Source organism: Pituophis catenifer, unplaced genomic scaffold (genome assembly GCF_029215685.1).
Source record: "Pituophis catenifer annectens isolate HBS135680 unplaced genomic scaffold, rPitCat1.0.hap2 SCAF_4, whole genome shotgun sequence".
Lineage (NCBI taxonomy): Eukaryota > Metazoa > Chordata > Lepidosauria > Squamata > Colubridae > Pituophis > Pituophis catenifer.
The window spans coordinates 39627683-39641274 of NW_027256884.1; the positions used below are offsets into that span (position 1 = coordinate 39627683).

Below are 13592 nucleotides of genomic sequence, written 5' to 3' on the forward strand. Positions count from 1 at the left end.
TATTGATAAATTATAATTCAAACATAGGTAATCCTTGATTTACGACTGATCGCTTAGGGACTGTTTAAAGTTACAACAAACACCCCTTCCTCAAAAGCTCCATTTAACAATTCACATGTTCATATAACCATGAGTCCTGGTAGTCGTTAAAGTGCAGTATTGCAATATGCAAATAATGCTTACACTGTAAAACACCCAGAGAGTACTGTGAAGCAGTATCTGGCAGTACATAAGCCTAAATGCTGTTGCTATAACAGTTGCATCATGGAGAGCAGGGATGGGTGTCATTAAGTGAGGCCATCTCGCTTAATAGCCATTGCCACTTGCAACTATAATGAGCAGGCTCCATTATTGTTGTAACGCAAGGACCTTTTGTACAAATACAAGGCATTTTCAGAGGAAAATAGAAAGATGAGTTGTCAAAGAAGTCAGTCCTTATGAACCTAAGAGGAAATTGAATTAATTCATGATTCATAATTCTTCAGTATGACTGAAAATGCAGATACGTGCCATACTTGTTATGGCATAGGATTCACTAAGACTATTTTTTTTATCTTACTTGGCTCAAGTTTGAGATAATGTAAGGTTGTTACCTCCATATATTGGCCAACACAGAAAGCATGCATTGATTCTTTTGTATCCTCAAACTGCAAAGCTGCTTCCAAAGCAACAACTGGATCTTCTCCTGCAAACTGGGCTAAAGAAAACAGAAAGTAATCAGTTTATAAAGCACAGCATTTGAACTTGATATTGATATTGATATTTGCTTAAATAAGTAGTCGAATCTCACCAAGTATACCACTCCCTGTTAATGACTGAGTTTGGAAATCTTTTATATCATACACTTTGCCATCAATCACTGTCCAAAAGCCACCATCTTTATTGTGGTTTTCCAAATCAGCTTTTCGTATAAGTGTCACTTCCTCATTATTTCGGCAATTCTGCCCTGTAAAGAATGTACCTAAGAAATGAGGAAAAATGTTAACTATGGTTTGTGACTAACTCTCCAACTGAAAAGAGTAAAACCAAAAAAGTAGGAAAGCACAACTTAATCATGTATTCCCCTATAAATATATTTTGTAGTATGCTTTTTCTAAGATTGTAGATCTGAAAAAAAGCCATTTAGGCCAACTTCCTGTTTAATTCAGAAATCCAAATTGTAAATGCATTCCAAGTCTCTGCTCAATGACAGAAGATGAACAAGAGCACCTTTCGGTTGATGTTGCGGCGAGAACGGCTGGAAAATAGCGGAGCTCCGCCAAGCTCCATGAAATGCAGCCGGCAATTGCTTGCTGGGAGACCCTACGGGGTTAAGCTGCCCTGGAGGGGTGGTGAAGAAAGGAGAGATGCTTCGTTGATTGTGAGGAAACCTCAATTTCCCCGTTGATCCAAAGAAAGCTCTCCTACACAGCAGCAGGGCCGAAAGCCATTTTTGGTCAGTCACAAGCTGGGACAATCATACAGTAAGAACTTGTGCTGGAGCAGTGAGTGGACAAAGCAGTGAAACTGGGTGAGAAAACTTCCAACTGTTACCCTAGATATTTAAAAGTTCCAAAAAATGATCTCCAAATGTTAAAAAAAGTGGTGATTGGGTTTATGGAGAAAGATTAAAGACTAAAAACTAAAAAGGATGGTTAAAGATTAAAGATTTAGAAGTAAAAGAAAAACCTAAAGGAGATTTAAAACATAGAAAGACTGTAAAAGTCGAACAACATTGTGAAAAGTGATTATTGGGAGAAATTGCTTTTCTAAACTCTATCTCTAACTCCCCTGACTGGATAACAATCAGCTGTTTCTGACTTTTACATTCTGTGGAACACTGGAACTGTGATAGATCATCTTACGAAGCAAAAGAAGAAAAGCGAGAAGGGGGAAAAAAGAAAAAGAAGAAAAGATAAATAAGAGTTTAAAATCTGGACAATTGGGAAGGTGTAAATTGGAAATTGTAAAGACTGAAAAGCACAAATTTATAGAAATTTGGGGGATTTGAAGAAATAACTTTGGGATTAACCAAATCTTATTAACAAAGAGAGAAAATGTAATTGTAAAACTTTTTCAATTAAAAAAAATTGATTTTTTCTGGATTTTTCAGATATTGGGATACTGGGATATTAGAGCTATATTGTTACAAAATGATCCAGCAGGAGACAATAAATTTTTATGAAGAAATGCTAGAAATAATGACAAAAATTATAAGAAGTTGATGGGAATATTTAAAGATAAAGATGTGAAAGTAGAAGGCTCTCAAACAAATGGTGGAAAAAACACACAGAAGACAGCGGAGAAATTAGAAGGAGTGGTGGAGGGGACAAAGCAAAATAAATTACAAAAAGATAAAAATAAGTTAAAAGGAGATAAAAATACTGAAAAGGCAGCAATAATAAATACTAAAAATCAAATAGACAATCCCTTAAGAGCTTATAATAGAATAGAGAAAAAAGGAAGATCTTTCAAAAATAATGAAAGGGTTATGGATGGATATTCAAAGGATGCAGCAGAAGGAGATAAAGGGTAAAACAGAGGGAACAATCAGTCTCTGTAAAAAAGCTAAAAAGACATATAGGATTCCAACAGAGAAACAAAGAAGAATCATCAAAAAATCAAAAAATGATGAAATTCTAAAAAGGCTGAGAGATGATGGATGGAGATATAATATTTTGCAATATAGTAACAATATTGAAAACCAATAGAAATAAGTGAAAGTTTAAATTGGGAAAATAGCAGCACATATATAGATATATGATAGAATTTATTATAAATACAAATATATTAAGATTAGGAGGTGGAAGACTAGGATTAGGCAGAAGTTAACTGCTGCCGGTGCGCATTGGTTCACACGAACCAGTAGTTAAGATTCTGCGCAGTTCGGCGAACCAGCAAATCCCATCACTGACAGTCCCCGCCCCCACTCATTTTTCAGCTTGTTTTCCAGGCCATTTTCAGACCATTTTGCAGCCCTTTTTGGGCTGAAAACCAGCCCAAAAACTGGCCTGTTTTTAACAGTTTTTAAGCCTGAATAATTCTATCTAAATTGGACTTGAGACTGTTATACCATTCTCTGTATTCTGAGATAAAAATTAATACATACAGCATTCTTGCAGGAAGCTGTCACATCTCCCACTCATCTTTTTCCTTAGCTAAATATACTCTATATTCTTTAGTCTTCTTGCAAGAACTAATTAACAATACCTAGAACCAAGAACAGTGTTCATAAATGGGTCTGCTAACTCAAAATGGAGAAGAAACATCTAAAATCTATCTGAAGAATATGTTAAAAACATTTTAAATATTTTAAAAGAGCATACCCATTATTCCAGGCCAAGCTAAGTCTTCATTGTCATCTCTCTCTTTACCAGGCGCTAAGTGGCTGAATCTATCCAGATGTTCTAATAAGCCAGCTAATAAAGGAATTGCTCCAGCTTCCTGAATAAGTCCAGGATTTTTACTGAGAAGGAGTACCACAGATACCACTAACTCTGGAAGGAGTACACCTAAGGAGAACAAAAATTTTAATAAAAAGATAGAATTATATATTTTGTGTATCTCCCAATACATTTCAAATGGCTTGAATCCAGACTTGCAAATCAGCAAAATGATAAATTAGGCCATTTTTGCCCATTCCCATTACACAGATGGTCTTTAATAATAGCACTTCCTTTTTTTAAAAAAAAGGGGGGCACTCCCCCTTTCTTGGTACAATCCACATTTTTGAATCTAAATGTGTGGAACTAGATTTATGTCCATTAGGTTTCTTAAGTTTTACTTATCGTTACAAGTGATAAAAAGGAATTAAAACAATGCATCATTACCTGTTAAATCCCCATCTACAACACGAGATACTTCTGCAAAATGCCTATGGCTAATAGAAGCAATGCTAGTTGCTACAGGCAAAATATCTCCAATGTGTGTACACAAAAGGGCTGTGTATTTCTTTAGCAGGGAACCAACTCCTAGAAGCTCAGGACCTGTCAAGAAATAGAAGTATCACATTCTGATCATCATCATAGTATTTAATCTCAGCAAAATTTAGAGGAAACTCATGTGAAATGGCTGTTTAGTCCAACAGCAAGTGTTTCAACTTCTTCCCTCAAGACGCTATAAGGCAGTGCATGCCAAAACAACTAGACACAAGAACAGTTTTTCCCTCTATGCCATCTCTCTGCTAAACACCTAATTCTCCCAACACTGTCAAGCTACCTAGTAAGGCTGTATTACTATTATTCTTCTCATCTTTCATATTACCTATTTCCTTACCTTCCTGTGACTATATCTTTGTTGCTTGTATCTTACAATTTATATTAATTGTTTTATTTAGTTTTCCTAGTATGATTTATGTTGATTGCTTATTTAGTATCCTATGATTATCACTGTTGTATCTTATGATTTCTGATGGATGTATCTTATGATGAGTATGATCATGATTTAACACTTGCTGCTTGTATGTATACTGACAGCTTATGCACTGGAGACAAATTCATGTATCCAATAAAGAACACTTGGCCAATAAAGAATTCTATTCTATTTTATATAATTTCAACACTAATTTTTTTTGCCATACTTACTGTATGTATTAGAGACATGTCCAAAATGATCTCCTGGATATAACTTACTAACAAGCAAGCGCTGAAAACGCAGCAGTAAGTCCAAAGAAGCAGACCTTTCTTTATTATAATGTTCATGGTCTAAACAAGAAGAAATGGGACGAGCCACGTCTTTCAATTTAGCAATAGTTTGTGAAGCAATGTTCCTGGTGGGAATAATATTTTTAAAAAGACTTTAAAAAGTTGAACAAAAAAGATCACTAGCCAACCTTATACTAATATTTCGTTGATTTTTTTTAGACATTATTTGGCATCATAGTCCCAAATCTGTAACTATATCTTCCTCATTCCTCCACCCAGTGTTTTGTTTCTATGAAACGTGTCAACATAATAAACCACTGATAAAGAAGTATTGTTTTCAAACATTGCATAATATAACTCTTACTTTTAATCATTATTGTAATCTATAAATCAAATAAATAAAAACAGAAACTTGAAATTTTATAAAATACAGTACAGCCTTAAGAATATTACATATAAAGCATATTTTTCTTATTAAACTACAATGTATTAACCACAATCTGCAATATTAAAAGTTGCTTAAACAATCAATAGGGGAAAATCTACTTAACAGTTATAAATGTTTCACTAACTGCATAAGCAACAGAGAACAATTTGCACAAACACACAACCACAAAGATCCTTCTTTGGACAACAGCAAATCAGCCATCCTGGAGAACAACAATGAGCATGTGCATGGTTGATGGGTGCTGTGGCCCAGCACCAGAGGCCACAGAAAAGACTGCTAAAGGATAACTTTTAAAACGTTTTTAACACAAAGAATTGAAAAAGCATTTTTTTCCTGTCTCCAAGGCCTGAAATTTACTTCTAAACCTAATGGTGGGGGTAATATGTAGTTTAAGAACCTCTGACCTAAGGGCTTGGCTGTGACCTATATCTTTAAAACAAAACAAAAAGAAAGTAAGTTAAACCCCCAGGCTATGCTACAAACTGATATCAAAAATCCTGTTGTAAAAGCAGAAGAAAATTGTCCAGACTTGCATAAGTTTGCAGCTCAAAATGGCAAGCTTATCAAAAGTACCCTTAATCAGGACTCATAAAATGATTTTTAGTGCCGTCTTTATTCTCAACACAGTATGCTTCTTAGACAGTAGACAAATATTGAAAAGAAATCAAAAATTAAAAAATGAAGAGGAACAATAATTCTAAGACACCTTTGTTATCAAACCAGAATACCTCAATAGTTGCTGGATTAATTGAACCAAGGGCAAGCTTTGTTTTCCTGCAGATTCGTAGATCCCAGTATTAATGAGGTCTTTATCTAATGGTGTCTTGTTCCTGTGAAACGTGGATGCATTTGCTTCCTGCTCATCAATTTCTTTTTCTTTCTGAGCTTCTTTTTTTGCCTCAATATCCTACAAAGCAAAAGATATAAGTGAAAGCACTGAACATTTTCATTCTTATGTCCATTAAATAAGAGATGTAATGCCCCAATCCCTAATGATTTATTGACTTTCCAGCTTCCTGTCTCTTAGATGAATCTGCAACTCTATCACTCCATAAAGCCCAAATGGCTGTGAGAGATAAAGCAGAACAAAAGAGAATCCAAACAAGGTTTAAAAAAAACAAAGTTTCCAATCACATCTAACATCTTTCAACTGCACAGACCCATCAGGGTAATTTAATTAATAATAAGAAATAATTTGCCATTGCCTCCTTTCAGGATTATTTTTTGCTTCAGGTCTAGACTATAATAGTAATATTTCCTGATGGCATCCCTGTAACACCCAGACAGGCTTGATCTTACTTACCTTTCCAAAATTAATCACGCTGACTACATGCAACCATCAAGATATCAAATCAGCCACTATGTTCCAAGAAAAATTCTAAACTTATTCAGGTTGGAGAAATGTGGTTATTGAGTCATGTGTCACAGAGTTAAAGTTACTAGTACACTCTAAAACAAATGGCTCTCTTGTCTTGTGTAAGCACCAACTTATTTTTACTGCATATCCTAAACTCCGCCTACTCCCCTACAAACACTGTTACCACATTAGATTAATGGCTTTTGCTGGTGAACCAGAAACTAAGACTTCCAACATGAATATGAATACAATCAGGCTTAAAAGAAAAATAAGCACCTTGAACTGAAGTTAGAAATGAGTAATTAACAAATGTAAATCATGTAAAATTGATAAAATATTAATATACACTGCACAAGTATTTCTTTATTCCGTATTAGTTGCAATTTGGGGCTGCTGTTGTTAAATCAGCATAAATGGGTTAAAAATGTCACCTGTATTACTACATACAGTACTGCCTCAGGAACATATTTGGCCCTCTAAGTTGAATTTAACCATAATCCTTTTTTATAGATGACAGGATTTCCCAATCCATAGTACTCCTAGTTAATGGGGTAGACTATGCAATAATCTATGTATACCAGCGGTTCTCAACCTGGGGGTCGCGACCCCTTTGGGGGTCGAACGGCCATTTCACAGGGGTCGCCAAAGCCCTCTCTCGCCCCCCCCCCCGCCTTCACTCACCCTCACTCTCTGCTCTGTTGGATCGTCGGCCGTTCGTTTACCCCGCCCACTCCCAATCTATTGATGCCTAGAGGAAAAAAAACTGTTTAAATTTTTGCCGCGGGGCTTCAAAGGGCCGCCCTATAGCCAGTGGTGCAGCCGAACCGTTTGTTAAATTGCTGGCTTGCCCCCCCTCTCCGCACCACTATTTATTGCCAATAAATAGTGGTGGGCGAGGGGCGGGGAGCCAGCAATTTAACAAATGGTTCAGTGTTTTTTTGTAATTTTATTGGCCCACGGAGCTTCAGCATAGGCTAATTAGCCCTTGCTTAGATCAGCTCCCGACCCCCAGCTGATTTGCTCTCAGCTGTTTTGCTCAGGGCTCTGCTGCTTCCTTGCAAAGAGTACTTATTTTTTTTCCCCCTATCTATGCTTAAAAACGAAACTGAAACTGCTTTGCTGTTGCTGCAACTTGGAAAATTAGGCAGGCATATTTCTTTTCTTTTTCTTCACCAAAAAAGGTAGGTGCAAACAACGGGAAATTTAGGGAAAAAGAGGAGATTTTAAAACACACAAAAAAAAGCTCTATTTAACTAGGGAATTGTAATAATTGAGATACTATTAATTGTATATTGTGTTGAAAGCAGAAATGGTTTAAGTTGTGGTTTGGAGGAATATATGGGGGAAATTATTTGGTTTATTATTATTGGTAAATATAATTAATTGATTTGTAAGAAATTGGATTGCATGGAAATAATTGGAATATTCATGTTCATATTGATTAATATACAAAAAAGATAGTTATATAACTAATTGATTTATATTAAAATGTTGAATTTATATTAAACAACTGTAATATTACATAATTAACCAATGTGAGGATGGATATAAAAATAGATGACAATGGGAAGGGGTATAATATAGAATAGAAGGGAAAAATTGAATTTGATTAAGATTAGAGATGAGGATGAAGGGTAATATTGCTTTTTTTACAAAAATAGATGAGGAATAAATATGGCAAAAAGGAAATATAGAAATTGTAAATTTAATTGAAATGACTAAACACTGTTTAAATTTATGAACCGGCCAAATACTCTGTTCAAAGAAAATACATTGTATGTTTGTATGTGTGTTTCTAATTATTGTTATTTATTCATATTTGTTCTCTTTTATTCTTTAAAGTTTAACAATTCATTCTTTATCTTAATATCTTTATATTTGTTTGGGGTTGGCTTTCTTCCCTTTCATCTTTTTTATGGTACAGCAATCTTTCTCCTCAAACCTACCACCTCTCTCTTTTCTTTCCTTCTTACTTTCTCTTCCCCCCTCTCTTCTTTTCCTCCCTACTTCCTCTTCCTTTCTCCTTCTCCTCCTCTCTTCCTCCCTCTCTTACACTCACTCCTACTCTAATTTCCCTTCCCTTCCTTCATCCCTCTCTATTGCTGTATCCTTTTATGCATATGGACTACTCAGAGGGCTGAAAAAGTTATTTCTGACTGATCCTCGCACTTTTGACCAGTCTTCGAACTTACGACTGTCCTCACATTTTACGTTTTTGCCCTATCTTGTCACCATGGTGAAGAGAAGCAGTTGTGAAATGAGTGACACATTGTTAAGAATGCTACAATGGGCATAAATGATGACCAGTCATAAGTGCGAAGACCGGTCAAAAGTGCGAGGACCTGTCAGAAGTCACTTTTTTCAGCCCTCTGGGTAGTCCTTTTGTGCATATGGACTACTCAGAGGGCTGAAAAAGTTATTTTTGACTGGTCCTCGCACTTTTGACCAGTCCTCGAACTTACGACTGTCCTCACATTTTACGTTTTTGCCCTATCTTGTCACCATGGTGAAGAGAAGCAGTTGTGAAATGAGTGACATGGTTGTTAAGAATGCTGCACGGGCATAAATGTGAGGATGGTCATAAGTGTGAGGATCAGTCAGAAGTGCAAGGACCTGTCAGAAATGACTTTTTTCAGCCCTCTGAGTAGTCCCTATATACATAGCCATGGCCACCCGGTCACATGACCAGCTAGCCACGCCCACCCAGTCACATGACCTCCAAGCCATGCCCACAAAATAAGCCACGCCCACAGAACCGGTAGTAAAAAAATTTAGAACCCACCCCTGGTTGGGGGTCACCACAACATGAGGAACTGTCTTAAAGGGTCGCGGCATTAGGAAGGTTGAGAACCACTGATGTATACCATTTATTGACTGATAAATGACAATATTTTCCCCTCTTAAGCATTGCTAGCCTAAAAATTCATAATTTATTTCAACAAAAATGATAAAACATAGCAAAGTTACTTTATAACCAAACAAGTTTTCCAATCTGTAGTGAACACAAAGCCAACCTACCTGAATTTCTGCAGTAATAGCAGCATTCAGTGCAGATTCTAGACCGCCATCAGCCATCAAACTTCCAACCAGTAGATCAATCATAAATCTACGACCTGGACTCACATTTGTTTCATTCCCTGAAACTAAAAGTTAACAACACTTTTGTAATGTATGATGTGTTAACAATATCTTTCTCTGTGTTATCTTCACATATCTGTGAATGAAGCATACCTGCACTGGGTAAAAGTGCTGAAAGAGCTCTTGCTCGTTCCTCTGCAGTTGGTAGCAACACAGACCATCCACTTTGCAACACTGCTTGGGCAGCTGACTGCACAGTATTAAGCACACCAGCATTACTTGCTAAAGTCACTACTGTCTGCTTCAGACTGTTGAGCAAGACACTGCCTAATCCCAAGCCAAGGCATTCGGGATCAACTTGGTGACTAATTGCAGCATGAAGCTGAAAGACAAGCACAGATAACTTATAAACAATGAAGCAAATTCAAGAAAGAATTCTAATGCTGCAAATTAAACATACATGGCTGTGAATTTTAAACATTTACCAAGGAATGTATTTGCAACATGTGAAAATTAATTAACATACGTTATAAACACATCCTCAATTATATGGGAAATGAGTGTTGGCCTTGAATTATGGTGATCTAGGATCAAACCGAATAACTAAGTTGGAAGGGACTTTGGAGGATAGGTCACCCAGGTCAGTAATTGAGATGGTAATTATTTGACCATAGGCATGCTGTACCTTTAAGGTGCCACCTACAGATATTATTGTGATAACAGCTATCACTCTTTTAGGCCTATGCAAAGACAGTAACAAATAAAAAATAAAGGGTTTGGAAAATAGCAAGTCAATGTTAATTCCAGCTAATTCAATAGTTAATTACTACAACTGAAATTCTGAGACTCCATTCTGAATGCTACTGCCATGATATTTAAAATACCTGCAGCCTTAGAAGATTCAAAGTAGCTACAGCCATACATTCTTTCTCCTGTGGAGGTGGCCAGTCAGAACTGCCATCCATTCCTTCTGTAACTTGTCTCAATAGGAGATCCAGCTGTTCAAATGTCATTGAGCAAACATCTACCACAAAGGGGACACGTAAACCAATTGACCATTCTGAACAAGAAGACCAGGCAAAGCTCTGCAAAGAAAAGAAAAATCAAAACATATTAGGATTAAATATTATTATCTCTGGGATGTAGAACTGCTGGAAGATGCTCCCTTAGTCATCCGTCTATAAAAGCTATCAATTTTTAAATAAATTATAGTGGAAAATAAATGGGTATTGAGTAACAATAGTTTAGGGCAGGGGTGGGCAAATGTGACTCTTTTGCAACCTGTGGACTTCAACTCCCAGAATTCCTGAGACAGCTTGGCCAAGCTGCGAGTTGAAGTCCACAGGTTGTAAAAGAGCCACATTTGCCCACCCCTGGTTTAGGGCAAAGTAACAATAGTTTAGGACAATTTAAAAACTAGGGGCCTTACAATCAGCTCCCCAAAACTAATTAATTAAATAAATTTATTTCTGCCTGTCACAATTGAAAGATTATTTGGCTTAAAATATCATCGAATATACTAAGACATCCAGGGAAGAAAATAATAAAAATTGAAAACAAAAATAGAAAAGTGTAACAAATACATACACAACAAAGTATATTAAAACAACAGCTATGTCAAACCAAGAGATGCAATCAATAAATAGGTAACAATATTTCATAATTTAACATTCTCTCCTCAACAATTCAGTTTACATGTTCTCATAAAACATTAGCAAGTAATAATTTTAATGTTATTAAAGTGGGAAATTATCTATTGCTGAAGAATAACCATATTAAGTAGTTCTGATTCTAACTGTAATAAAATATAAGTGAGATGGAATCAAATGTAATGTTTGCCTAAACTGGAAATCAAATTTAATTTGTGACTAGATTGGAAATCAAATTTAGTTTTTGCCTAAACTGGCAATCAAATTTAGTTTTTGCCTAAAGTAGTCACCTCCTACTTTGAGTAATATAATTTCCAGCAGCCTATTCAAATGCCAAGTGAAGCCTCTGGTCCATCTAAAAGTAACTGAGTCCTCTGGGGATAGTTGATCCAATTTTACTGAGTTAGGTGAGAAGAACATAATCATCTTTCAAATCACGATTAAATTTTCATTCTGCAAGTTGCCCTAGGAATGAATCTATTTCCAGGACCCATAAACATAACAGAAGACACATAAGTCCTATTTTTTAAGTCATATGCGGAGCTTGTAAAACATAAGTGTTATGCCTAGGAATGAAATTATCTTACATTCTATTCCTGAAATTTCATCCGCCACTTGTTTTTTTTTTTTAAACAAGTAAGAAATCGCTTTTCAGACAAGCTTCTGTACCAGAGAAAATCTCTGTCTCTGTATTCCTACATGTAATTCTGCTTCTGTTTTATCAACCATCTCCAAGAAAAAGGGGGTGGGGGAGGTTATTTGAAGAATAGGATTCTAGCATGGAAACATCATGCGGACAAATAACTAATCCTAAAAATGATAGTTCAATTTACTCTATGCTCAAACACATGCAAACTCAGAAATGGTAGTACAGCTATGATCAAAATATAAATGTGATGTGTAATGGAAGTTAAAAGTATTCTGAATAGCCATATTAGAAAAAAACAGGTGGTACATGTGAAACATAAAACACATAAGGCTTAAATATGCAAAGAAATCATTGTCAAAATGGATAAGTTAGATATGAAGCATAAAAGAGAAACATGCTATTAAACCAATTCCCCAACCCTGTTTGTAACTTCATGAGAACTGTAAAGCAGGGGTCCTCCACGCTAGGCCACGGCCCACTACCGAGCCATGGCCTGTTCGGAATTGGGTCACAGAAGTGGATGGCTGGAACACAGACGCGCCCCACTGCTAACGCAAGTCGAGGTGCACACATGCGCACCAGCTCGCCACTTACATAAGGGCTCCATGCGCACTGACCTGCCACTCACATGGGCCAGTTCTCCTATCTGCCTCCTCTAGCCGGGCCACCAACCACAAAGGTTGGGGACTGCTGCCGTAAAGGAAAACTTACCTGAGCTGGTCCGCAGGCAATACCAACAATGTGCTTTGAGTCCAATCCTGGAAGAGCAGTTGGCTCTGGTTTAGTAATCCTCAAAGTGTCAAAATGCTGGCACTGATCATTGCTTCCCCAGCTATAGACTTCACTATCTTCCGTGAGGGCTAAACAGTGAGTAGAGCCAGCTACTATATCTATAACTTTTTTCCCTGCAGGCAAAATGATGAAACAAAAATTATGACAATAATTACTCTCATTATAACCTGAAAGACAAATTAAAATAAAATACTTTAAACCTGACTTTGAAATCATTTTAGTTATACATTAGTTATACATTATTTCGATATTATTCCATTAGGAACAATGTCTACTAGGCTTCTCCTTTTTGAAATTAATATCTACAGGTGAAACTCGAAAAATTAGAATATCGTGCAAAAGTTCATTTATTTCAGTAATGCAACTTAAAAGGTGAAACTAATATATGAGATAGACTCATTACATGCAAAGTGAGATAGTTCAAGCTTGATTTGTCATAATTTTGATGATTATGGCTTACAGCTCATGAAAACCCCAAATTCACAATCTTAGAAAATTAGAATATTACATGAAATCAATAAAACAAGGATTGTACAGAGAACAATATCGGACCTCTGAAAAGTATAAGCATGCATATGTACTCAGTACTTGGTTTGGGCCCCTTTTGCATCAATTACTGCCTCAATGCGGCATGGCATGGATGCTATCAGCCTGTGGCACTGCTGAGGTGTAATAGAAGACCAGTATGCTTCAATAGCGACCTTCAGCTCTTCTACATTGTTCGGTCTCATGTCTCTCATCTTTCTCTTGGCAATGCCCCATAGATTCTCTATGGGATTCAGGTCAGGCGAGTTTGTGGCCAATCAAACCTGGTTTGTGAACCAAGTTTTGGTACTTTTGGCAGTGTGGGCAGGTGCCAAGTCCTGCTGGAAAATGAAGTCAACATCCCCATAAAGCTCGTCTGCGGAAGGAAGCATGAAGTGCTCAAAAATCTCCTGGTAGATGGCTGCGTTGACCCTGGACTTAATGAATCACAGTGGACCAACACCAGCAGATG

At 36.6% G+C, this 13592-nt stretch overlaps 1 protein-coding gene across 1 annotated transcript in view; it reads right to left on the reverse strand.

The window, feature by feature from the left end:
- Window positions 1–13592, reverse strand: part of HERC2 (HECT and RLD domain containing E3 ubiquitin protein ligase 2) — a 108965-nt gene that overhangs the window by 66638 nt on the left and 28735 nt on the right. The window contains exons 15-24 of the mRNA XM_070943385.1: window positions 12515–12708; window positions 10390–10590; window positions 9659–9887; window positions 9446–9570; window positions 5799–5977; window positions 4563–4747; window positions 3810–3965; window positions 3306–3491; window positions 791–961; window positions 594–697 (exon numbers count right to left, since the gene is read on the reverse strand). Coding sequence (XP_070799486.1) covers window positions 594–697; window positions 791–961; window positions 3306–3491; window positions 3810–3965; window positions 4563–4747; window positions 5799–5977; window positions 9446–9570; window positions 9659–9887; window positions 10390–10590; window positions 12515–12708 — 1730 coding nt within the window. The remainder of the gene's footprint in view (window positions 1–593; window positions 698–790; window positions 962–3305; window positions 3492–3809; window positions 3966–4562; window positions 4748–5798; window positions 5978–9445; window positions 9571–9658; window positions 9888–10389; window positions 10591–12514; window positions 12709–13592) is intronic.